Source organism: Leptonotus elevatus, chromosome 17, assembly GCF_054856555.1.
Source record: "Leptonotus elevatus isolate MCC_2025b chromosome 17, RoL_Lele_1.0, whole genome shotgun sequence".
Lineage (NCBI taxonomy): Eukaryota > Metazoa > Chordata > Actinopteri > Syngnathiformes > Syngnathidae > Leptonotus > Leptonotus elevatus.
Window position 1 is genome coordinate 15,979,117 of NC_141255.1, and position 26,766 is coordinate 16,005,882.

General features: G+C 40.6%; 2 protein-coding genes across 10 annotated transcripts in view; both read right to left on the reverse strand.

Moving 5' to 3' along the window:
* Positions 1 to 166: 166 nt before the first annotated feature.
* On the reverse strand, positions 167 to 3,943 carry LOC147160183 (zinc finger protein aebp2-like). The gene is made up of 8 exons (XM_086059531.1): positions 3,345 to 3,943; positions 2,724 to 2,955; positions 2,404 to 2,511; positions 2,132 to 2,318; positions 1,269 to 1,393; positions 1,110 to 1,177; positions 798 to 911; positions 167 to 694 (listed from the first exon to the last, which is right to left on the reverse strand). Exons 1-8 carry the CDS (start codon positions 3,845 to 3,847, stop codon positions 682 to 684), a joined length of 1,350 nt encoding a protein of 449 aa, XP_085915657.1. The 5' UTR covers positions 3,848 to 3,943; the 3' UTR covers positions 167 to 681.
* Positions 3,944 to 5,691: 1,748 nt separating this feature from the next.
* Positions 5,692 to 26,766, reverse strand: part of LOC147160184 (pleckstrin homology domain-containing family A member 5-like) — a 58,938-nt gene continuing 37,863 nt past the window's right edge. For 4 of the 9 annotated variants that reach the window (XM_086058768.1, XM_086058770.1, XM_086058776.1 and 1 more), the window contains 18 exons: positions 26,615 to 26,692; positions 24,856 to 24,975; positions 23,028 to 23,081; positions 18,630 to 18,710; positions 18,128 to 18,175; positions 17,963 to 18,043; positions 17,738 to 17,890; positions 14,624 to 14,725; positions 14,440 to 14,545; positions 13,555 to 13,598; positions 12,249 to 12,446; positions 11,000 to 11,141; positions 10,680 to 10,804; positions 10,404 to 10,598; positions 9,075 to 9,164; positions 8,449 to 8,588; positions 7,801 to 7,964; positions 5,692 to 7,619 (listed from right to left, as the gene is read on the reverse strand). In XM_086058768.1, coding sequence (XP_085914894.1) covers positions 7,585 to 7,619; positions 7,801 to 7,964; positions 8,449 to 8,588; positions 9,075 to 9,164; positions 10,404 to 10,598; positions 10,680 to 10,804; positions 11,000 to 11,141; positions 12,249 to 12,446; positions 13,555 to 13,598; positions 14,440 to 14,545; positions 14,624 to 14,725; positions 17,738 to 17,890; positions 17,963 to 18,043; positions 18,128 to 18,175; positions 18,630 to 18,710; positions 23,028 to 23,081; positions 24,856 to 24,975; positions 26,615 to 26,692 — 1,956 coding nt within the window. In that variant the 3' untranslated portion in view covers positions 5,692 to 7,584. The remainder of the gene's footprint in view (positions 7,620 to 7,800; positions 7,965 to 8,448; positions 8,589 to 9,074; positions 9,165 to 10,403; positions 10,599 to 10,679; positions 10,805 to 10,999; positions 11,142 to 12,248; positions 12,447 to 13,554; positions 13,599 to 14,439; positions 14,546 to 14,623; positions 14,726 to 17,737; positions 17,891 to 17,962; positions 18,044 to 18,127; positions 18,176 to 18,629; positions 18,711 to 23,027; positions 23,082 to 24,855; positions 24,976 to 26,614; positions 26,693 to 26,766) is intronic. The other 5 variants (XM_086058769.1, XM_086058771.1, XM_086058773.1 and 2 more) reach the window with 5 other exon arrangements.

Sequence of the window (26,766 nt, forward strand, 5' to 3'; positions counted from 1 at the left end):
TTTCAAATACTGCATTTGTTAAATGTCTGGACTGTTAAGAAATGCTGTTCTGTAGTTGTTCATTTGATATATGATGAACTTTTTTGCTTTTAAGATGTTAAGGATGCATTTGTATGTTAAGACAAAACAAGTCTGGTCAGAAGGAATGAGTCTCGATGTAGGAACTTTATATGTCTAAGAAAACAATTTACACAGGCACAATACAGCAGGTGGCATTAAATTGTTTAACAGGCTGTCACATTTCGCAGTAAGAAAAAGGCAATAAAGCACTAACTACGGTTAAAGAAATATGTTTCATGATGCTGACATACCTGATAATTACTTTAAAAATGTCCTTCTAAAAGCAGATAGAATTTCACATGACAAGGGGAAATCAAACCAGAGCAACTATTTCATCATGTTTGTTAAAAAAGGTACATACAACTACGGTCCACTTTGAGTAAAAATCCAAAATAAAAAAACAAGGTAAAAAAATATATTACAAATCTCAAGTATTTACAAAGACTGCTTCTCTCTACAAATGTGTCTAAGCTGAGTCCTCCGTTCACTAAAATTGATTTGAGTTCAACATCTAGCAGGCATGGCTTCAGCAAACCATGGAAAGAAGAAGAAGATAAGTCTCTAAACTCTCTAAAAATCTTTGTATATAGTTCAGGATTTCTTCAGGACTAGACGAAATCCTCAGAAGAACATCCTGTGAGTGGAAAAAAAAAGAAAAAGAAAAAGAAAGAATACTTTTGTTAACAACAAAAATTATTCTGGGTTCATTGTCTTGTCACATGCGCATACACACACACCTGCAAATATTGGGATCCAAGAGAACAGCTGTGTCAGCTGGCAGCTTGGACAGATGCACAACTTTAGTCTTCTGCTGCAGTCTGTCACTCTCACTCACCCAAACGTCAGGCAGTCTTTTACAAAAAAAATAAAAAAATCCATTGACATCTCGTGACAATAAACTAAGATGCCTGCTGCCAAATGAGAACAACGATGACACAATCCGTGAATGACTAAAATGATGTGAGTGAGCATCATCAGCACTATTAGTAGAGTAGCGGGTATTAAATACCTGAATCCCATGGATCGGAGGGAGAAAAAGAAAAACTTACATGTCTTCGGGTGTCCAGTGCAAAAGGACTTTGACTTTGCCAGATTCTTCTTTCCTCCTTGCTATTACCTGAAAACACACACATACGCCCGACTGCTTTTAACACGAGCAAACGACATGCAGTATTATTATTATTTTTTCATTCTGTGTGTGTGTGTACCGTGCTGTGGAACACAACACTGTGCCCGTTTCCAAGGCTCTCTATGTGTGTGGCCAAGTTGAGGCATATTGCTCGATGGCGGATGGCGTCCATGGTCTGGGCATCAAAAAAATCATGAGGGCGGGCTAAAAAAAACACACACACACACACAAAGAAAAGGGGACGCCAACTTTAAAATTTTCTTTACAATAATATGTTCTAAAGAAGCAAAATCTAGCCATTTTTATCCGTTTCAGGGGGGGCGGCCATTTTGCCTCTTGCTGTAGATTGAAAACGACATCACAGTTGCTTATGGCTCAGGTAACAACCAATCATGGCTCATGCCCAAAGAGGTGAGCCGTGATTGGTCGTTACCTGAGCAACTGTGACATCATTTTCAGTTAACAGTTATTGGCAAAATGGCCGCCCGCTGAGATGGACAAAAACAGATGGATTTTGCTGCTTTATTCATGTTCCTCAAACGCAATATTAATCAAATTGTCGTGTTTAGAATGGTGGGGGCATATAACACCTATTATTGTCAAGAACATTTTTGGGTTAATAATAACAATTCTATTTATGCCATGTCTGTTTTGAACTTCTCGCCTCCAGTTTAACATCTTATGTGTACTGTTTTACTGTAGATGTCAACTTTACTGATGCACAATTACCAGTAGATGGCAGCGATGCAATATTTTCAATATGAGATCAGCACACGTTCAAGCCCTTGGCAACAAAAGTGAGTACACTCCCAAGTGAAAATGTCCAAACTGAATAGTTAGTCATTTGTCCTCCGTAGTGCCATGTGACTCAAGATCTGATGTAAATAGCAAGATCAGGAAAAATAACTCTTGGCTCTAAATAACGATGGCGCGTGTACGTACGGAGTGAGCGTCGATGCTTGTTCTTGAGCTTCCTCCTCTTGTTGAGGCCAGCCTTTGACGGCGACTCCTCCTTCATTTTGCCTTGGTTGGAAACCTTGGACGAACTCTGGGAGCTGAAATGAGTTGGCACGTGCCGCGCCAGCCCACCCTGAGAGGCAAATGTGGCATTGCAGCCTCCAACCACACACTGCAAACACACACGCACACACATAATTACAGAGCGGCAGGCAAAGCGTGCGGACGTCACGGTCAATCTGTCAAGCGTACGTCACCTTGAATGGTTTGTCGCCGCTGTGAGTCAACATGTGCCTCTGCAGCCAGCTCTGGCTGGTGGACGGTGTGTTGTAAACTTTACAGCCCTTCCACAGACACACAAATACCTGCAAAACAAACACAGGCACTTGTAATGTTGTTCCAGAGTAGTATTTCAAAATGCATGTAGAAAAGAGGTGACTTGAAATACTGCAGAGCCCTCAAAGTTCAACGCAATACAATCAAAGATTAGGACTGACTTTTAAATTGTTCTAATCTGACAACAATGTCAACTCCATTCATAAAACTTTCAACTAGAAATATGAAATCCAATACTGACTCCTCCTCTCTGTCCATCCACATGCGTGGCTCGGATGTGATCGGCCAGATCAGGGCTGCAGGAAAAGTGCGCCTGGCAGTGATCCCAACAGCACGTGTAGCTTAACGACTTGCCGGTGACTGGCATGGAGCCGTTGCCTGCAACGCCGGAACCGCCGTGACTGGCCAACAATGCTGGGGTGGAACGGCCACTTGATGCTATGCTCTCCATGTCCATAAGTGTGCTGCTGATACTAAAACAACAACAACAATACATAAATCAATTAATAAATAATGCGGGCAAAACATTTTTTCACCAGGGCATGATGTTATGCCACTGATTCATGGTAAAATAAAGTGGTGAGGTGCCGGTCTCGGCAAAAGAACTACTGTGTTACAAAGTTATTAGTTATTAAAATTAATTAGCTCAGAATATATTGAGGCTGCTTACTTGCCGAATGAAAAAAAGATGTAAGTTCAAGTTTAATATTGTTATCTCTCTTTTTTATATATATATCTTGCAGCCCTTTTGCACGTGTAGAGAAATGGGGGGGGGGGGGGTCACTTTAGGGGACTAGGGGAACCTGTTCGTATTTTGACTGAGTGAAGTGGCCATGCTTGTTGCGTTACAACTTTGGCAGACCTGTCCTCGGAATCCATCCGACTAAGTGGCTCTCCGTCCGACGAGGTCACTTCCAGGCTGGCTCGTCTTTTCACACCGCCGTGCTCGTGTTTGTCGGGCGCCTTTGTGGGAGAGCCGTCGTTGCCTGCCTCCCTTTGTTCTTGCTTCAGCACCCGGGAGCCCTCTTGGGCGGACTCGGTGCTCGTCGCCAGACTGCCCTGTGCGGGACTCTTGCCTGGCTCGGAGACTTTCCCGTCCCCGCCGTAGTCTCCCTCGTGCCCCGGCGATGGCGTCGCTTCGACGCGCTCGTCAGAAAGCAACGAGTTATCGTCGTTTTCCGCCGCAACACCACGACCAGCAGCAACGTCCATTCGTGCCCCGATGTCGTTCTTGTTATCCGGTTCCTGTTTGGAGTCGGACACGGCCTGTCTCTCCGAGCCGGCATCGGCGCTTTCTCTGTTGTCAAGGCGCTCCGACGTTGGCTGAGAATCTTGTTCGGCTCCCTCGGCTCTTATCTGAGCCATATTTGGCGTCCGCGGATGTGACTTTGTGGAGATTCCAGTGGAAAAAGTTGCCTTCACGATGCTGCTCTTCAGTCTGCAATTCAAGCATTGAACACAGCAGGCGTTTGTGGTGACGTCACGACTCCTCATGGCCAAAGATCGCGTAAAAGAACTTACTAGCACTCGGGAACTTCAATATCCTTTCCTTAAAGATTTGGGACTTTCAAAATAACATGCTGCACATGTAAATTAAAAGTCAACTTGTCTTTAAAATATGTCATATTGCAGTTGCGACGATAGCCAGACTGCAGTTCTACTGCAAATCCGGCACCGCTGCTTCTGTTCGTATGAATGACTCATTCTACATACATAGACAATCTTTGGCATTGTGGTCGAACTCCTCCACGTGTTCCAGTGGACAAAATTATTATGTTTTTTTTTTTACCAAACTCTCGCCCTACAAGGTGCATGCAAGTTTTATATTATGAATTAGAAAAATATTTAAATTGGTGAAACATTTTAAATAATTCATTACAAAGATCAACATTTGGATTGTTAAAAATTGTGGGAGTTCATTTTAACTCCAAAATTGTCAGCCAATCGCAGGTCATTTTAACATTTTTAGAGTTAAGCAACACGACACAAAGTTCATTTTCCTTCATTCTATGAGGCAGCGTGTATGAACATTACTTCTTTCTTTGGATGTATCGGTATGAGTGTAATGGAAATTGTATTTGTGAGTATGAGGATATGATTTATAAATGTATTATGGTATATATCTATTAATTTTATGTACATATGTGGCTGGCAAATGTGCGTATGTTGAAGTGCACTTGTTTATACGACTCGCATCGTTTGTTGCTTTGTTTTGTTGCCCCTTTGTGTGTGTGTGCGTGTGTGTGTGCGCGTGTGTGTGTGTGCGCGCGTGTGTGTGTGTGTGCGCGTGTTGCAGAGGTCTGCATCATCATTAGCAGAGTATTTAAGAGCAGGAGAGACAGGAGAGGGGTGCCGAGATATTGTAACCTTTGCTGATTGCCATCGACACTGCCAACCTGATACTCTCGTGCTCTTTGCAACTTCGTCCTCGCCAGCAGTGCAACTTGTTCTTCTGTTTTTTTTTTAGTAAGTACTACTATGATTTTCTGTTCTCTGTTACTCCTTCAGCCTTGTGTAGGTTTAGAGTGATTTTTGCGTTTGCCTTCAGTCTCCTTCTCCCGGTAGCTCTCTACCCACCTTCCGAGTTGTGTACGGTTTGTTTCCGCGTTGGCCTCGTGTCACGTTGCTTTTGGTTGTCGTCTTTATTCACGCTGGCGTGCTCCCTATGTTCAAATAAAACCTGTAAGCTTGCTTCTTTGTTTTTGTCTGCCTTGGGTCCAAACACACGTTTTGCACAGCTGTAACAATGACTAGGTTTATACATTTCATTTGGTTGAAATACATTACCTTATCATTTTATCAACATAAAACGAATAAGGGGTAGGACTAGATAAGTTAACTTCCTCCTACCCCTTTCGAACATGTAAACTCTTTTCTTTATTCCTATTCTTGTTTTATTTTTCTTCAATTTATATTTTAGACTTGTAATGTGTTTTCTTTAGGTTTATATGTATATACAAAACCATTACAAGAGCATTTGCTCATCTGTGACATGATTCCCTGAAAAAAGATTTACGGCGATTAAGTATCAAAATAATGACATAGCCTGTATGCTGCCATATTAGACACTTCAGTTCTGTATCAATGTATTTAATCTATTTAAGTGTACAAGAAGATTGTTTACCATTGAATAAAAATGGCATTGAATAACATATTCAAACTAATGATGGTGATACTTTGAAAAACAAAGACCAGAAACAGCAATCAAGTTTGTATGAACATCAACATTTATTACACAATATAAAACACATGGCGTATGAACTTTTTGCATATTGGACCTAATAACATTAATAATAATCTCTATAATATATTTGCTATTTTTCTCTTTAATGTGTACATAAATGATTCTTTTTTTTTCTTTTTTTCTTTTTTAAATACAGATTTTACACTTCTTTAATTTGTTTTATGTTCTCAAGTCCTCCTTATTGCTTCGTACATGTGCTATTCTCTGGTTCTCCCACTGCGAGAACAGATCACAATTCACTATATCTTCTCTCTTTCAGGTTGTCAACCTTTTTCCTTCCCTTGGACAGAATCAACGTGACTGTCGACTCAATCCAGATCAATGAAAATCATAGTAAGCTCAAGCAGAAAGCAATGGTCACTTTGGAGTTGAAATAAAGCACTGCATGTGTTGTGTTTTTGGTGCCATTCACCGTTCAAGACTTCTCAAAATGCTCCAACTATATACAGCTGTACACTTCAACGTCAATCTAACCCCCTTGAGGCTGTACGATGCCATAATTAATTATATTGTAGTTAAATACTAATAACAAATATTTACTGCATATCGAAAAGCACTTTGACTGTAGTTCGAAGCAAAACCATCCGTATCCATCACAGCAGACGCTCTTGTGTCACTTTGTGACAAAAGCGACTCGAGCATACAAGAAGACCGCATCAGCAACATTACCACACATTTTTATCGACACGTGTTTGTATGCGAACCTACTAAGAAGTATTAGTACCACAGCCCTCCAAAATTATGATGTCAACTTTACAAGGATTACGTCGTAGTTTGGTCAATTTTGTCGGAATAAACGTTTGCGAGGAACACATATCTACAGTACCTTCCCTATCGATATATATATATATATATATATACATTTCTTTTCAGTGTAGACCTAATACTTCTTCGTACAAACTAATGTAGTTAACCAGTTGCAGCATCATCATTTCTTCCGAGGCTGGTCTTGTGAAGAGCAGGCTGACAGTTGCAAAACCAACCAACCAAACATTTCAATAAGTGTGGAATATATTGTTGATTAATATCATCTTGAAGCGAGCGAGGCGAAGTGGAGTGCACGACTTGGCGGCAACCAGCAGAAGCACAATTGATCGAGGGTCATCAAGTTTACAGTCTGGAGACGAAAAGCCAGGCCTCGTCTCCAAGCAGCATGGAAACAGGAGTTTGGAACATTCAGAGCGACTTAATTCATGAATAAATTAAATATTATTGATCCATCTGTTTTTGTCACATGCCCATCCATACCTCACGTACAACTGCCCAGCAGCAAACAGGTTCGAAAAGTGTTCAGAAGTTTTCTTAAATCAAGGAACTTCAAAAGGTGTAAAAACAGAAAGACTTTTAGTGCCATTTGCATTTGTCCGCGCAGGGCAAATATAATTCACAGTTTTGTTTTGTTTTATTAGACATATCTTTTCGGAAATTATGCATGACATTTTCCAAACCTAATCCATATATATGAATATCTCCAAAATTTGACTACTGAATGCAAATTCAGTTTGTTTCAGTAGTTGAATTCAAAAAGTGGAACTTTTGTATTGTACAGATTCATGATTGAACACTGCAAAAAATATTTTGTATATTTCTCTACACTTTCACTCTACATAAATATAAGGTTCACTTTTTGAATTGAATGACTAAAACAAGTGAAGTTCACCACAATTTCTTGAGATGAACAACGTTTTGTTTTGTATGTCAAAACTTTGGCATCAGGACACCTAACGTCTCTGCTTGCCGCCGACTTTTCAGTCTCCTTGTTGTTGTGTTGTCGTTTGAGGAAGCTGGGGAGGAGGCTCTTTGCAACTTGCTACATTTGGGCCTAATGGGATGTCACCGTTGAGGTCCAGCTTGATGCTCACGTGTCATTGCTCACCATAGAGAATATTTGTGCTGGAAGACGGAGAACAAGGACGGAGTTCATTATGCAAACATTCCTGCGTCACGAGCTCAACACCTTATACGGTCGGAAAAAAGATGCAGGATGAGATTCACTGGGTGTTTGGGAAAATACGGGTTCAAAATGTGCAAAATGCAAATGAAGGTATCAAAATAATGATTGTTAGATACTTACAAGCCAATAAGTTGTTATTGTTGTGTTCCTTGTCATTTGCTGGTAGCTGGTTGTAGGATTCAAAGTGCTTCTCCAGGCTCTCCTTGCTGGCATTTTCTTGCAGCTCGTCGACCTCCCCTTCTTTTGGCTCAGGGCTTGGCGTCTCTGGATCAGGACTGTGGAAGCTGGAAGCCATACAAGTAGAATAGCTAGCTCACTTGATTACTCACAGAAGAGGATTAAAATGTCTATTTTCTTTAGCTTGCTTTCCTGTCTAGCTGACCCTCCCTTCTCCTCCCAAAAACCTAACTAGGCAGCATACAGAATCTTCCCGTGATTCTTACTGCGCACTCTCTCGCAGGTCATTTTCTTCTTGTAGATTGCTCTGTAAGACTTTTGAAGTTTCAAATATACAGAAAGCCAAAAGTCTTAATTGTTTTCCAGACTGTTTTATTCATCTCGCCTATCTGCTGAAAATTACACAGCCGTGGCGCTACCACTACGATGAAAAATAAAAGTTTGTAGATGTCTTCAGGCCTGCCTGGACTCTTATCAGACGTTAATTTCACCCCACTTAGTGGGCGTGACAATCAGTTGTACTTTATTTTTGACAGGATACGATCATCTGGGTCAAGTTAAAACAGCAATGGGGTATACACACACACACACCTGTTTTCACTGGTGATATTTGTTGGCCAGCTGGTCATATCTTCTCTGCTTTTGTCCTCAAAGGAGTGAAGGTTTACTATCTCCACATGCTTGGTCTCAGCGTGCACGTCCAAAATGACTGCCGTCTGCCTCTCACACAGCTGACAAATGGAATGTAATAGTGGACAAAAGAAAATCCGCTTAGGGGCGGCAATAAAATGATGCACATGCATATCCTTCCAAATGAGAGGTTAACCCATTCACTGCCAGCCCAGTTCAAATGGAACTTTGACGTCTATAACCGTCAATGGCAGTGAATGTGTTAACGGGCCGACCTCGGGACTCGAGCATAGCAAACATGGCCGACCAGTCATTGTTTATAAATGTGAAAATGCCACGGAGAAATCAAAGTATTCAAGTTATGTGAGCTTAGCGAGTGGCAACGTAAGATGGCCGCACATACAAGTAGTTCGTGTACTCAAAAGACAAAGATACCTTGCGGGTACAGCGTGCGCAGAACATACACCAAAGCTTTGTTCAATGGAGGTACACCGGTCGCATTTATTCAGCTTTTTTTTACATGACCTTACAATAGCTGAATATTACCAATATTCAGCTTTTGAGGTAAACTGGTACTGGCAGGCTACCTCATTTTCTGTGTTGTTGGTGTCAGTTTGCAGCAAAGGCCCACTCGGCGAGGTCCTTTCCCTGTCACGCCATGTGTCTTCACACACCTCCTGTTGATTCAAACGCAATCACGACAATCACTACATCATCATAACAATCACCGAAAAGGAGCCACACACATTCAATGACAGTCCAAAAAAGAACAATCGTACTTTTATCAGTCCACAAAATGTTGACCCACTTTGGCAAATTGTAACCTCCCATTCCCAAATCAAGGATTAATCTCAACATCTCAAGAAAACATTTTGCACTTTGACCCTGACATATTACAAAATATTGCAGCATGCCAACAGACACCATTCAGGTGTCATGATAAACAAAAACAAAGGAAATTGATGGTAGGGAGGTAAATATTTAACACTTAATTCAAAAGCAAAAAAGTGGCTCGAGGACACAACAATGTTAAATAACTAGGGGTGTCAAAATTAGTGCGTTCAATTTTGGATAATTTAAAGTTCCTTTAACGGCACAATTTTTTAAAAACGTGCGATTAATGACCGCCCCCCTTACTTAGAAAGCCTGTACTTGGGGAATTCCAGTCGCAACGCAGCAAACACGTCCACATCCAAATTTTGCAGTAATAAATGTAATAATAATGCATATAATTGTGGAGACTGGGGTCAAATTGTATTAAAAATTAAAAATGTGCAGAATTTCACAAGTTACGTCATGTTAAAGATTAGATAGCTCTTAATATGAAAAGGAAAATGCACTGAGCTATTACCAATGACTTACAAATGCAATTATGCCATCTAGTGGCAGAAAAATTACCTCAACACAAATCAATATCACACTCGTTATTCACAGTACAGTACATCTTTTTCATTTTAAACTAAATTTTATGAATTATTATGAAATTATCATTATGCATCAATGACTGAAAGATACAGCCATATTTCCATTAGTTTAACATTTTTCTCACTTTTATGTTAACCAGAATATGAAAGCTTTAAAAAATATATTTGATTGTACATTTCATTGTTCATTTAGAACAGATTTATACTTTGCGATTAATCGCGAGTTAACTATTGAAGTAATTCCATTAATGACGATTAAAAAATTTGAATCGCCCGACACCCTTATAAATAACAGAAACGTAACTTTAAGTAAGATTTTAAAGAGTTAAGCAGCAAAATCCAGCCGCCACTTGCTCTCGACTGTAACGACCAATCACGGCTCAGCTTCAGAAAACAGGTGAGCCGTGATTGGTCGCTGCCAGAGCCCTGAGCAACTGTGATGTCAGTCCTTCATTTCAGTAGTCAGCGTGTTCCGTAAAATATTTGTGCTACCTGCGGCATAACAAAGTGGTCGTCTTTGCTGAATGAGTGCGAGCGGGATAGGGCTTCTCTTCTCTTCTCTCGCTGTGATGACGCCTCTTGGTGTCTCCTCATCCTTTCCATCTGTTCCTCCACGCTCATCCTGGCTCGGCCCACCTCTCTCTCCCCAGAGCCAATCTGGTCTAATAGCGCACTTCTGGGACGATCCTGCAAAGACCAAAAGACGGACTTACTCAGTCGTATCATCGAGAGGTCGTATTCTGAATTCAAGCCCCAAGCAAAACATACGGATCTGGGTTCAGGCTTTTTGGTCTTTCTCAGGGTGACGTAGGAGGCGATAGTCGCGGACTCGGGAGTGCTCATGGGAGATTTGGTTCTCGGAGGAACAATGCCCACTGGGTAGAGGGGTACTGCTGTGTGGAACAATCATCATGATAAGTTATATATTAAAAAATATTTAATATAAAAACAGTTGGGGCAAAAGTAATCCAATTATGGATCAAAAATGGACAGATCCACTTTAGGGGTCAATTTGACCCATTTCTTAAAATCGACCCAAGTAGAAGATCGGTCTATTTTCAACCCATAGTTTTTAGAGCGTACAGTACCTTTTGTTGCTACAATGTCCATCTTCTCAGCAGACGTCTCATTCTTGTCCTTGTCTTTGTCCTCAGCGTTGACTTCGTCCACTTCCTCTTTGACCGTGGTCAGCTCAGGTTCGCTCTTGTACAATCGATAGTCTGGACCTTGCTGCGAGGCGTCGGGGAGAACAAACAGCATTGAGGCACACGCATACAGTATATATGCAAGACATAGACACTACTAAACCTCTGCAGTATTGAAAATGGGACAGAAAATGCTCATACTAAATGAAAAATGTATATTGCCCGACTTTCATCAAATTCAATCAAATATGACCTTTTCGTCATTATTTAACAAACTGTTTTGTATCATGCCACATTTCTCAGCAAAAAAGGCTTTGCAAATCACACCAACACGAACCGCATGCATAATCCACATCAAAAGGCATGCATAAGTTGTCTGTGTCAACAAACTGAGATGGCTGATGTGGAATGAAGTCTTAAATAATAGAGCGGGTTGGAGCTGGTCCGTTCCTTCATCATCAGGTTCATGATTCGAACCCAAGGCCTCTGTTAATCCTTTGGCAGGCTGCTGCTAAGTGCATAAAGCGAGTTAAGGGACTGCTTGAAAATATGCGGAAAATTATGGTTGCTTGAATTGGCTTAATAGCGGCGTAAATCTCCCCAAAATAGAAAAAAAAAAAAAAAAAAGTAAACATCTACTTTGCAGCAATTCAACTATTGCAGGGGGGCTTGCAACTCATCACAAGTGAAAAGTAAGGGAACACTACTAACAATATACAGTAGATATTGACTAAAATAGTACAAATCAATACAATAATGTACATTAATTGGATTTGCATTCTAGTTGGTTCTGATTGGCTGCTGACAACATCATGAATAGACTTTATTTGGCTTTAAGCACTTTGATGTCATTTTCTAGCCTGAACACACCACAGGAAGGTCATGATCGTTCGCTGTAAGATTCAAGAGTCACTCTACATACAATTACCATCATCTGAGAGCTTTGTTGATCTAGAATTAATTAGCTTGTTATGTTTCCTCCGAACTAATCCCAATAGCTGTACGTCATATTTGCTTCAACAGCCTATTGGATGGTCTAAGTTCTCATAAGTCTGCCCCTTGAAAACGATGGAAATGTTCAACTAAGGATCTCAAATGAAGTGGGAATGTGAAAACGTGACAATGAAAGTTAAATAACAGCAAGATGACTGATGTCACAAAAACATCTACGGGTGTTTTCCTTTGTTCTTACGCTGTGCGTGCCATTCCTAGCGCCGGTTTTGCGGTCCTCAGGACGCTGTGTGTAAGGAGGCAGGCGGCTGCTGGAGTTTGGATGGTGGGAGGGCATGTGAGGGGGGTGCTCGGATGAATAGTAGTACTGTGGTAGAGGCGGACGGGGGGGAACGCCGTTTCCCGTCTTGATAGGACTGAGTGGCAGCAATGTGACTGCCTGTTAAAAGTTAACACAGCTGGTCTCATTCCAAGAAACTACAGATTGTTACTTTGTTGACGCAATGACAGATGTGGGGAGGGGGGGGGGGGGGCACTGTCAGTGTTTATGACTGTAGTTCTTGACAATCACATTCTTAAAAAAAAAAATCTTTTTTTTTTCTTAGCAACTTCCTTTTCATTTTTCCCAGTGGACTCAATTTAATGGATGAATTATGTCAAGCTGTCCTGACTGGCACATGTTAGTTGGGCGTGGAATGTTTGAGATTGGCAATCCAGTGAGCAGCCACCAAAACAAGCTCATTTATTGTGTATTCGGTTATTCTTTTCTGTTGCTGCATCCACGATTTATCTTGAGCTTCATCTTTCTCTATTATCCATCCATCCGTCCATTTTTTTCATATGGCCTGTCATTAGGGTCAAGGGAACCTCACACCAATGGACCATGCAGAGTCCTGAATGGACCTAAAACACGCCCCCCAAAGTGGGAGGAAACCAAAATGCTCAGACTTCCAATGGAGAATTGAATATCCCTTACGCTGAATGCACATCGGAAACTCAAAGTCAACCTTTCACGTTTCTTGACAATAATATGTTATATGTGACCTCACTGGTCTAAACACGACATCTGATTAATATTATATTTGTGGAATATGAGTTAAGCAGCAAAATCCAACTGTTTTTCTCCATCTCAGGGGCAGCCATTTTGCCACTTGCTGTCGACTGAAGATGACATCACAGTTGCTCAGGGCTCAGGCAATGACCAATCACAGCTCACCTGTTCTCTGAAGATGAACTGTGATTGGTTGTTCCCTGAGACCTGAGCAACTGTGATGTCATCTTCAGTCAACAGTAAGTGGCAAAATGGCCGCCACCCGAGATGGAGAAAAGATTTTGCTGCTTAACTCATATTCCACTAACACAAAATCAACCAGAATACCGTATTTAGGCTAGTGGGGCTGCATAGAACATACCATTGTCAAGAAATTTTGGGGGGTTGTCTGTTCTAATAGTAATAATATAAGGTAAACAAAATAACAATAATCATCATCAAACATAATATTCAAAGAGTGTGTTTTGTGTTCGGATCCGAATGTGGAGGAACTTACTTCATTCTTTTGTAGGCTGGAAAGTGGCTTGGAATCAGAACAACCTGCAGAAAAAAATCTTGTCATGAGACTTGAATTGTTCCATGTTTGCAATGTCACGTCACAAACAAGTTTCCGGAGATTTGGTATGATTAACTAATTTGCTCCCAAAATTAAATTACATGTTTTAAGTGTCCCAAAGACGTATTTATACATTTTTTTAAATGCATTTGATAATTTTAGAGCATACAGAGGGCTTTGATTATTGTTATTACACAAACGGCCAACAGGTGGCCGCAGAGCATATGAAATGAACCAGGGCCATGTTGAAAAAACCCTCAATTACTCACAATTCTAAATCAATTTATGAATAATGATGAAACTTTCTATTCTAATGCTAATTGCTGCAAAACAGAAACTGATAGAAATATACTTTTTTTTTCCTGAAGAAAGAAGAGACTCTAATCTTTCTTTTGGTAGGTTCCATGTTTTTATAGCAATAGAACACAATATTCTGTGGGCTTTGCAAAATCAGTCAAAATCCAGTAAAACAGCCGGGAGTGAAGGGGATTGCTTCTGTGAAAATGGCTGGGAGTGAATGAGTAATGTATTTTGTTTGTTTAACGAAGCGTGGCTGCCGGCGTGCGCCTACGGCCCCGCCGACCACCACCAAACATTTGCACCATTCATACACCAGTGTGAGTAGCACTGAAAGCAATGTGTGTGAAGTGTCTTGCCCAAGGACACAACGACACATGCCTTGGGGAGGGCGGGGATCGAACAGCTGGTTACTGAACGACCGTCTGTACACCCTGAGCCACCGCCGCCACAAAAATAATTGAATGTGTGTGTGTGTGTGTTTTTTTTTATGGCTTCATTCTGCAATCGTTAGCAAACGACACTCACTGTCTATGCTGCGCTGTGGTTTATTTTTACTCAGTGCCTCCATCACATCCTGAATTCTCCACAGCTCCTTCTGGATCTGGATATGCCGCTGGCTTGGAGGCTCTGTCTAAAGACACACACATACATGCACACAGTTAAAATGCAAATAACTTCAAAAAGCGACTGTGTGTGGAAGGTGTGTAACCTGAGGGCTGCCCAGGGCTTCCAGCTGCTCCAGTAGGTTGGACTTTGCCAGAGTGACGTCTCCCTCCAACCTATCATACTCCCTCCACGAGCGCTCCAGCTCCTAGAAGCACCAAGCAGCCAATATCAAACCCACTTCACAGCGGTGACCTGTGATTGCGCTGGCCAGCTTGACATCATCCGCCCGTGGAAGTCTGCTCACAGTTCCTTATAAACCAACTTTGTGTGCTTCAACATCTGCTGAATAGGCTCCGTTTCAAACCACATCTCAGTTTGCTAAAGTCACATGACCAAACCCAGAAAACAGGTGAGCCGTGATTGGTCGTCGCCTGAGCCCTGAGCAACTGTGACGTCATGTTCAGTCGACAGCAAGTGGCAAAATGGCCACCCCCTGTGATGGATAAAAACGGCTAGATTTTGCTTCATAAATCATATTCCACAAATGTAATATTAATCAGAATGTCATGTTTAGACTAGTAAGGTCACATACACCATATTATTGTCAAGAAATGTTTAAGGTTGAAATCCCCTTTAAAGGTATTTATTGTATAGAGACCATCATTTTCGTCTTAAAGGGATACTTGACTCATTGAGCCATTTTCAGCAGTAAGAAGATATTTTGTCTATAATTAATGTGATAACTTCATTGTACAATTAAGATCTTTGAAAACAAATTTTGCCACTTGCTGTCAGCTGAAGATGAACCTGTGCTGAGGAAACAGGTAATGACCAATCATGGCTCACCTGCTTTCTGGGTTTGGTCAGAAAACTGAGCTATGATTGGTCGTTACCGACTTCCTCAGCACAGGTGATGTCATCTTCAGCTGACAGCAAGTGGCAAAATTTGTTGTTTAAGGCATTATTTGTACATGAAAAATAATGAAGTTATCAAATTAATTCTACAAAAAATATTAACTTTTTACTGTTGAAAATAGCTAAATGAGTCAAGTATTCCTTTAATGTATGACGTTGCGCACCACAGGGAACTATCAAGATAGAAGGTTAGCCTTCTCTCTTTCCAAAGATGCTCCCAAAGATGTATTTATACGTTTAAAAATAAATACATATTTTTCTTATGCTAGAGCATAAATGATGCAGCCTCTGAACTGAAGAAAATGCTCAAAGCATTGGTAGTTATTACAAAAACAGCCAGGTGGCAGCAGAGTATAAGAGATCAACCAGGGCAAGCTGATTTCCCCCCTGTTTTAAACAGATTTGTGAATAATGATGAAACTTAAGCTATATTCTAAAATGCAAAAACGGAAACAGATAGAAATATCCTTTTTTTCCCCCGATGAAAGAAGAGACTTTCATCTTTCTTTTGGTAGCTTCCATGTTTTTTATAGCAATAGAACACAATATTCTGTGGGCCTTGCAGAATCAGTCAAACACAATCCAGTAAAACAGCCGGAAGAAAAGGTTTCTTCAGTGAAAAGTCAGTGAATGAGTTAATAATACTAATGATACTCATAATACAAACCCAATTTCCCAAAAAGTTGTGACACTATACAAATTGTGAATAAAAAATTGAATGCAATTATGTGGAAGTGCCAAATTTTAATATTTTATTCAGAATAGAACATAGAGAACAGGTCAAAAGTTTAAACTGAGAAAATTGTATAATTTTAAGGGAAAACTATGTTGATTTTAAATTCCATGGTGTCAACACAAGGCCATTTTGACCACTGTGAGGCATCCCCTCTTCTTCTTACAACAGTCTGCAAACGTCTGGGGATCGAGGAGACAAGTTTAGAAATAGGAATGCTGTCCCATTGTTGTCTAACACGAACTGTTCAACTGTCTTGGGCTTTCTTTGTTGCACCTTCCCCTTTATGATGCGCCAAATGTGCTCGAGTAGTGAAAGAAGTGGACTGCAGGCTGGCCGTTTCAATACCCGGATCCTTTTCCTACGCAGCCATGATGTTGTAATCGGTTCTGCATGTGGTCTGGCATTATCGTGTTGAGAAATGCGAAAAAGATCTTCTCTGAAAGTGATGATGCCTGGATGGGAGCATATGTTGTTCTCCAATCTGAATATACCTTTCTGCGTTGACGATGCCTTTCCAGATGTGGAAGCTGCCCATGCCACACGCATTCATGCAACCCTATACCATCACAGATTCAAGCTTATAAACGGAGTGCTGATAACAACTTGTCCTCTTTAGTCAGTATGATATAGCGCCCCAGTTTTCCAGTTTTTTGGAATCGTGATTCGTCTGAGCACAAACACAGGTTTCCACTTTAACCCCTGGCCCAGAGAATTGCCTGCGCTCCTAGGTCTGCTTTAGAAATGGCTTCTTCTTTGTACTGTCAAGTTTCATCTGGCAACAGCGGCTGGCGCGGTGGATTGTATTCACCCACAATGTTTTCTGTGATTTCCCTTACAGAAAGCATTCCTGTTTGCGGTGCAGTGCCGTTTAAGGGCCCGAAGATCATGGGCATCCAGTATGATTTTTCGGCCTTGACCCTTACACACAGAGATTGTTCCAGATTCTCTCAATCTTTGGATAATGTTATGCACTGTAGATGATGATTACTTCAACCTTTGTGCAATTTTTCGTATTGGTAAACACCTTTCTGATATTTCTCCACTATCTTTCTGCGCAACATTGGAGGAATTGGTGATTCTCTACCCATCTTGGCTTGTGAGAAACGCTGCCACTCCGAGAAGCTCTTTTTATACTCCAATCAAGTTGCCAATGGACCTCATTAGTGGTAACTGGTCTTCCAGCTGTTTTTTTTTTATAAGTGCAATTGACTTTTCCAGCCTCTTATTGCTGCTACCTGTCCCAACTTTTTTTTAGATTTGTTGGCACCATGAAATTTACAATCAACATATTTTTCCTTTAAAATTATACATTTTCTCAGTTTAAACTTTTGACCTGTCATCTACGTACTATTCTGAACAAAATATTGAAATTTGGCACTCATTCAGTTTTTATTCACAATTTGTATAGTGTCCCAACTTTTTGGGAATTGGGTTTGTAGAAATGAAACACACCCATTTGACTGCTGTGTGAGACCTAACAACAGCATGTGCCTCAATGTGCAACTGCAAGCTTAACTACGAAATGTGCTTGGACTTGTGACTGCATACTTAATGACGTTTGCTCACCGTGTTGACTCTGGAAAGTTCTCTGCAGGTGCTCAGCAGGCCATTTTGGAGCACGTCTCTCTGCTGGACCAGACTTTGTGTGGCTGAAGTCGTGGTATGATTCTGGTCACTTAACTCTTGACTGGCAGACAGCAGCGCCGTCTCCAAGGTGTGCTGCGAGTGGACAATACGCATTACCACACATAGTTTGCCTGAAACATCCCATTCCACACTTGAGAGCGTTACCTTTTCTCTGTGTAGTTGCTGTACTTTCTCCTCTTGCGTCCTCACTAACTGGTCTTGCTCACAAAATCTGCTCAGTTTGGTCTGGCAAAGCAAATTGTGGGGGGTTAACAACACGCGACATGCTTGTAACACGCTACTGCTAATACTAAATACTGTTTGTCTTACGTCAACGTCATCGGTGGGTTGGATTACTGAGCAGTCATCTGGGGTGATCTGGTAGAAAGAAAACAAACACGGAAAGGAAAACAATACACCGTGTTCACTTTTAACACTTTTATCGTGAGGACGAGGATGAGGAGATGGCAAATCCATGACTATATAGCATTGGACTATAAGCCATGTTCAACTTAACTCAACAGCAAACAGCCAGTGAAACAAACGAAAACCATGTACACAAATGATAAATAAAGAGGTTTTCCTGCGGACGTGATGAACTGACTGACTACATCCAAAATGGCGAAACGGGTGGTGCACAAGGGAGGACATGGAAACAACATCACGTCAGATAAAAAGGCAAAGGTCTGGCTTGAGGCAACCGTCTGTAAGTAGAAGTTTCATTTAGGAGGACGAAAACAACATTAATTTGAGAACTCAGTTGCCACGTATGGCGCATCCCAATTTGACTGAGTGAACAGTGACTCAAGCCAGAACCTGCCTGAAATCTTACTTGCTGGTAGAGTTGCGGCCGTGGTGCCGAGTTCTCGATCATAGTGTGAATCATGAAGATAAGAGGCTCATTCTCCTTTTTCTAGCGTGTTGAGGAAAAACAGGACATGGTGCTGTCATCTCTGCTGAAAGCTGGCGTGTGGTATATTAAATAGGGTGTCAGGCGATTACATTTTTTGATCGTAATTAATCGCATGACTTCCGTAGTTAACTCACGATTAATCCCAAATTTTACATCTGTTCTAAATGTACAATAAAAGGTACAATCATTTTTTCCCCTATATTTTCATAGACTTGTAAACATAAAAGTGAAAAAAAAAATAGAATAGAAATATGGCTGCATCTTTTAGTTACTGATACAGTAATGCCATAATAATTCATAAAATTATTGAAATTAAAAAGATGTACCGTACTGTAAAAAAGTGTGATATTGATTTGTATTGAGGTCATTTTTCTGCTACTAGATGGCATAATCACATTTGTAAGACACTGGTGACAGCTCAGTGCATTTTTCTATCTATTTTTCAACATGAAGTAACTTGTGAAATTCTGCACACTTTTTAAATTGTAAAATACTTATAAAGACCCCAGTCTCCATAAATATATGCATTATTATTACATTTATTACTGCTCAATTTTGACGTGGATGCGTTTGCTGCGTTGTGACTGGAATACCTGGAATAGTCATTAATTGCACGTCAAAAAGAATTAGTGGTGTTAAAGGAACTTTAAATTAACTCAAAATTAACACACTCATTTTGACACCCCTATTAAATACACTAGAACTGATCCTCTGCACCAACTGCAATGTGGCAGGTGCAAATTCATGCTCTTTTACAGAGCAGCAAACATTTATGCATACTACCAAGATGGCATAAGATGTGAAATCTTGAATGGCAAATCAAGTTGTTTCACTAAAAAGGTATTTTTAATGGAAATATTTCCAAAGTGGAATTTTAGGAGATGAAGCTGCACTGCAATGCATGCTCATGCTAAAAACTACAAGGACCTCTCGTTTGGCCATAGCGGGGAAAATCCTGACAATCTACCCAGTCAGGATGGCTTCACATCATCCTTGTCATAATGACCAACACCGGGTTTTGCCAAACATACAGCCTTGCTTTCCAGAACTGGCGTAGTGAATTTGACCATGAAAATATACTCAACAATGTTCATCCACGGAGAGACTCGGAGACACAGTAGGTGATGTGACTGCTGAGCTAAAATTGCTGAGGATACGGAGATGTTGCATCTGGTGCCCAATGTAGAGCTCAGCTCAGCAGTAATAATTATTTATTATTCACACTTCATAAGCAGTCCAAATATGCTTTCGTAAGCATACACGCAACAAAGTAGTCTGAAGTAGACTAATTGTGTCAAACTCCGATCCGGACCCCTGTTGCGTTCCAAGGAATACAGCTGAAAATGAATATTTGCTGGAAGTGCTGCCGCTTTCAAGATTCACAAGCATGTTTCTGCAGAATAATGGAGCCACAGTTTATTCTCACTTTATTATTTGCCACTTTGTCATTTTCAATCCCAAAGTTTTGGAAACCGTGAGATCAAATCCTTTACTTTTGCTTTAGGCTGAAAACATTTTAACATCAAAAGTTGCATACACGACTTGTACATTTTCACGTGAGCAAAATTGCTGGTATCCCTATTAAATGTATCATTCAAACAGTGCTGAATGTCTAAGGTTTTGCCTGTGAAGACTACATAACAGTAAGAAATGTACGCAAAAGAAAACCAGAGAACTGCCCATGGGTCTAAAACAGAGAATTCTCCTTTTTCCAAACAAAGGTCAGCACCATCCATAGCGTTTGGATGACACAATCAAACTCTGCCATCTTGAAACCTGCTTCCACATCAGTGGTCGTAGACCTGGCGTGGCTCACATCCGACCTCATTAACTCATTCACTGCCATTGGCGACTATAGACGTCAAAAATTCATTTGAACTATCTCTATTAGTTTAACATTTTTTTCCCTACTTTTGTTAACAAGAGAATGAAAACATTGTACATTTAGAACAGATATAAAAAATTTGATTAATCGTGAGTTAACTATTGAAGTCATGCAATTAATTACAATTAAAAAATAAGACGCGATTTAAAAAATAATAAGAAAAGATTATTAAAAATTAGGGGCGTCAGGTGATTACATTTTTTATTCGGAACTAATTGCATGACTTCACTAGTTAACTCACAATTAATCTGAAATGTTATATCTGTTCTAAATGTACAATAAAAGGTACAATAATTTTTTTCTACGTTTTCATAGACTTGTAAACATAAAAATGGGAACAAAATTTAAACTAATAGAAATATATTATTACTATTATTATTATATTATATATTCATCCACATCACTTCTCCTTTTCACCCTACCAGCCAAAACGAGGTCTGACCTACATCCTGATTTCAATACTGTCATCCATCCATCACAACAGCCGTCGCCTCACACTGACAAACAAATAAAATCCTGGATTCAAAGAAACTTTCAACAACTCAATTTTCCAAAACTTTCGGCGGTGCACCATCTGTGCTGGTCTCTGGGACTCCACCAGAGACTCAATTAAGGACTCACAAAAGGCATTCATGGAGGGAGCAGAAAGAAGTGTAAGAAATCTTCTGCACTGTATGCTCAATTATAGCTGCTTGAAAGAGCTCTGCCACCTGCTGACGAAAAATTTAACTGCGTATACCGTTCTTCACATACACACCACGCACATTACGTGACATCCGCAGACAGGGCGCGGGAAATTCTAACCCGAATCCAGTCTGAAAACTATTTGCCAGAGGCTTGCAGGAGTACCCATTGTGAACAGCTAAGGTGTTAATCTACTAATTAGAAGGCATTTCAGTCATAAATGGTCAAATAAAAAGCTTATTGTAAAGTTATTTTTGGGGGGGAAAGTTCCATATTGCAACTTAAACTGCATTCAAATCGACTTTGGGTTGTGGACAAAGCATTGCGGCGCACAGACCAAGGAGGGTACTAAATAAGACAAACAAGACCGAGCCCTGATGCGGAGCAGGCAGACTGTTGATTGGACTTTCATCAGAAACAAACACGCTCCAATTACGGTCGCTTGGTGCGCACTATTGTCTATGGAAGTGATGGCAGGTTTTGGACTTTAGAAGTTGGACCACCTTGTACATATTTGAACACATAGTCAAGTCTCCAGGCCACAGAAGACAATAGAGATCCGGACGTCACGTGACTATTTCTCTGAACACGCCCCCCTGTGGCAGGAAAGTCGCGGCGCAGCGTTAATGGACTAGAATGGCGAGAAGGGCTAAAGCTAGCGTTTAGCCTTCAACTTTCCGCCCAAGAGCATTAACAGTCACTTTGATGAAAAGGACATGAAATACATGCGCGAGGTGGACATGTTGGATTGCTGATGAAGTGTCAGGAGGGCTTTTCTTCCTCAACTCAGCGACGCTGCAATGTGGAATTACCTCCTCTCTTGCCGAAATCTGATCATACTAAGCCTTTACAAGTTTGTACAATCCAGATTTAACACCCTTTTATGTGTGCTCAAAATGCCATAGGAGTTTCACGCAAGTCTTGCAGTGTTATTTATGTACGTTAGCAACTTAGCAGCTGCTAATTGGACAACGGCCGCTGTCATTTATGCCTTAAAAAGTCTTCTTTATGGTGTTGGTCGGTTATTAAATTCAACTGTGTAATATGATATATCTATTAAACCGTAGCAGCACAAATGAACGAAACTGATTTTTTCCCCCACATTTTGCGTGTGGTAACAGTTAGCATCTGCTGATTCAGACACCATGCACAACGTGGAACATTGGCTACACATTGGTTCCTATTTTGGGTAGCCTGGAGCATGCTCGATCCTTTTTTTTGCCTCTTCTCATTGGGGCAGCTGGTCCACAACAGCTGTCAATCATTGTTCAAGTGTGGCGTTTGCCGTTTGACGCGTTTTCTATGCTGCCAAAATGGCTTTGCTAACGGCCATTTTGGAAGCGTGATGCCAACGTCCGGATCACTATTGAACTAATAGTTCCGTTATATTCTCAATAGAGGATATGCTAAACGTCCTCTTTCCCCCATTTTCAAGCAGTTAAAAAAATCTGTTGAGTTTTGTTACGCTAATTAGACTATCGGACTGTATTCTGGGACCTGATAAGATACACATGTGGTCTAAACTAGTACCTAGAAGAAGAAAGCCACAACGGTCACTGAAATAACTTGAATCTTAAAAAAGTCTGGTCAACACGCATTTAGGTGAATCCCAGTCTCATCAGTTAACCAGTTCTCTGACCATTGCGGATTCTTTTTTCTTTGACGCAAGTGTAACATCAATTGCCCACGTCAAATGATTTGTTTATTTTGAAAGCAGCCCAATTGGAGGAAGGTCAGGTTGTCCTCACCTGATTGTCCAGGTAAACAAGGTTCCTCTGAAGATGATGGGAAAGAACATCAGTCTGCAGTGACAGCAGGAAAAGGAGGGAAAAGAAGCAGAAAGCGAGCTCTGTTTGGTAAGATGGCTTCAAGGATTCGACTGATTTCATCATTGGGAAGAAAAGAATGAAAAGAGGCTTTTATTAGGCAATAACTTCCCATGCGCCGTATCTATTTCTCAAATCAGACATCGTAAATTGTCTCTCTATTTTTTCTTTTATTATTATTATTGCCAAAGGCAAAAGATTATCTCTCTGAATGTACTAAACTCTGCTAATAGCAATTATATATTTGAACAGAATAATGGCCCCCGTAGCAGACTTCTCTGTAAATGCTCGACTTTTCATTTCTGACATCGTCTTGTTCTTCTGTAGAGCAGCTCAATAGCGCACTCAAATGTACTTCAATTGCTCCAAGATGGGATCAACTGACAATTAATATAGTCAGTATTGATCAATAATAATTAGGATGCTCATCCAAAACAGGAACAGAACAGTGGATATATAAATAAAAAAAATGATTGTATCAACACAAGAATAAAGATCAAATCATGAGTGGTTTGACCTAAATAGTCGAGCAAGTCGGTGATCATAACATGAAGTTTTACTCTCCAAACATGCTCAAAATGACTCGTCAGAGAATGATGAATACAAATGGTCATTGGTGGAGATAATACACGAGGGAAATGTCTGAGGCATCTCCTATGACACATTTGCGGCATTACAACGCTGTCACGGCGCTAATATGCATGGACGGAGGGTGTGTACTCATGCTTAAAACACGCACATGCATACACATCCCCACTCACCACCTACACACACACACAAAATCACCAACAACAAATCACAGCACACTTTTGCAATGTTTCCATTATGAAACTGATTTTGGGGTGTAAATAAAACAACATCAAATTGACAATTGATGAGTTTTCTTCTTTTTTTTTATTTTTAAAACCCATACTGTGCTCCTCCCTTACAGGCCTACTGTATAGTTTGGGGCTGTATTTTCTCCTTATGTTTCCCTTCCTGTTTCCATCTTCTTCTTTTTTTTATGTCTCTTAAAACGGAAGTCAACCCCAAATTTTTGGGGAGAATAATATGTTCTATGCAGCCCCACTAGTCTAAATTTGGTATTCTGGTTTATACTGTGTTAGTGGAACATGAGTTATGAAGTAAAATCCAGCCATATTTATCCATCTCAGGAGGCAGCCATTTTGCCCCTTTCTGTCGACTGAAGATAACATCACTGTTGCTCATGGCTCAAGCAACGACCAATCAAAGCTGAGCTCTGATTGGTTGTTACCTGAGACCCCAGCGATATTGATGTCATCTTCAGTCGACAGCCAGTGGCAAAATGGCCACCCCCCTGAGATGGATTAAAAATGACTGGATTTTGCTTCATAACTCATAATCCACAAATGTAATATTAATCACAATGTCATGTTTAGACTAGTGAGATCACATATAAAATCTTTTTGTCAAGAAATGTTGAAGGTTGACTTCCACGTTGCTCTGTACTCGTGACATTAGCAACGGCAATACATTTGATTGCGTTCCACTTCAAAGAATCAATGGCTCAGTGAACTAACAACCTAATTCCAGTCAAATGAAACCAAATTCAATTTCATATGGACTAAACAGCAAGCCACCTTGAGACACATGCATCAGCTGATATGTACACATATCAACACATAATGCAAGGTTTAAACCGTAAAAGCAACGCCAGCATCAAAGACTGTGCCGGTCCGTGCGCACCCACACCCGCAAGCACACATACATACACACACTCAGTGCTGACCTTGGGGTTGGGCCCCTCTATTCCCAGGGCCATTAGTTGGGATACTGTGTGCTCCCGCAAGCTGTTGAGCTCGGCTTGCTGGCGGCGGAGCTTGATGAGCATCAGTGTCAGTTCCTCAGGCTACGTGGAGCATCACACAGAGGAGAAATGAACTGCCACATTGGAAACAACATGCTGAAGTGACTGATGGCTCGCAAACGTAACAGTCAGGGACGAGCTCATCACAAGCCAACAAATTGGACCAGCAAATTGATATACTGCTGGTCATACTTTGAGAAAGTTAAACGAGGTCAAAAGACAACTACGAGGAGGCCCGTCGTACATTATATTACAGAGATGTGTGATGACTTCAAATTAAATATTCATGAGATGTTCGGCAAGCAGTGAGGGGCTTGGTGGGGTTCTTCCAACTGCCGTGTGACATTTTACTCTCATACATAATGGACTTGAAACTAAATACCAATCCATATAACAACTTATATAACAACTTGCCTTGTCTCAAACAATTCATATTTTTATAGTCACACTAACGATGGACCTGTAACGCAGCCAATGCCTGGAAAGCTTGAGTCCCAGGCCAAGCCAACACATACACAGATACTTCATTATGCATCCAGTATTCTTACTTCCAGGGTGAAAAAGATCAACAGCCATGCAGCAGGCTTAAAATAAAAAAAAGGTTGTCTTCATGAAAAAACAACAACAACAACCTTCGTAGTGCATTCTGACAACTCAGTTCTCTGTTAGATTTTTTATTTGCCTTTGAATTGACGTTCAAATGGCAGAAAATGAAGTTTTACCCATATACAGTACATAAAAACACTGAGCACAGAAAGTCTACTAAAACTGTCAAAATTCATCAATTAATCAACAAGTAATTGATGATCAAATTAATTGACTATTTTAATAACCAAGGAATCGTTTGGCGATTTCAGCTAAACAGTAATTGTTCACTGATTTTTGTAGTCCTTCTTGAAAGAAGACTGATTATCTTCTGTGTTTAACCAAATAAGACATTTGCAAACATCAGTTTTTACTTTGGAAAACAATGACTGAACCGGACAAAACAAACAAAATCAATCCCCCTTTTTTAATCACTGTACAAATACGAAGTAAACACCAATCACTAGTTAATAAACAGTAATGAGGGAGAAAAATGCTTTTGTAATACACTTCAATACAAAATTAAAATGTGTCCGACTAGTCGATTAATCCATTGATGAATCGATTGATTAATCAACTGCAAAAATATTCGATAGTGACAGCACTAAAGTCTACACTTGTTCTTTTGAAAACATTTGATAACGGTGTTACCCAAAAAGAAAGATGAGTCATGGCACAAGTGAATACAGTAGATCAGAGGTGGGCAATCTCGGTCCTCGAGGGCCGGAGTCCTGCAGGTTTTGGAGGTTTCTCACTTCCAACACAAGCTGATTCCAATCAACAGGATCGTTATCAGGCTTATGCAGAGCTTACTGATGAGCTGATCATATATCAGCTGTGTTGGAGAAGGGTAACATGCAAAACCTGCAGGACTCCGGCCCTTGATGCACACCTCTGCAGTAGATGCTAGTTGAAATAATGATACTTTCTGCCAACGTGGATAATTCAGGGGAAGAGAGGTTGTCTGGTGACCTTATTTGTAACACAGTAAAAAAACAATATCAGCCAGTAGTGACAAGCAGTAGTGGGAAAACTGAAGGCTGCAAAAGCTAAATGGAAAAGGTTTATTTTGACTGTAAAAGACTGCAAGACTCACCGTTTTGCCTTGCAGCGACTGAGGTGTAATAGGTTGAACACCGGCTACCACTGGACGCCGTTCAAGTGTGCTTCCAAACTGAGGGAGAAAAAAATGCCCCCCAAAAAAGGTTCTTAGCAGGCCCTTGAATAAAGCTGGAATTTAATAATAGA

Coding starts and splice junctions, on each gene's coding strand:
- LOC147160183 (XM_086059531.1), bottom strand. CDS start 3,847: ATGGCTCAGATAAGAGCCGAGGGAGCCGAACAAGATTCTCAGCCAACG. Junction 1,178..1,268: donor GTGTTGTGTTCCACAGCACG/GTACACACACAC, acceptor GTGTGTTTTCAG/GTAATAGCAAGGAGGAAAGA. Junction 912..1,109: donor CACTGGACACCCGAAGACAT/GTAAGTTTTTCT, acceptor TTTTTGTAAAAG/ACTGCCTGACGTTTGGGTGA.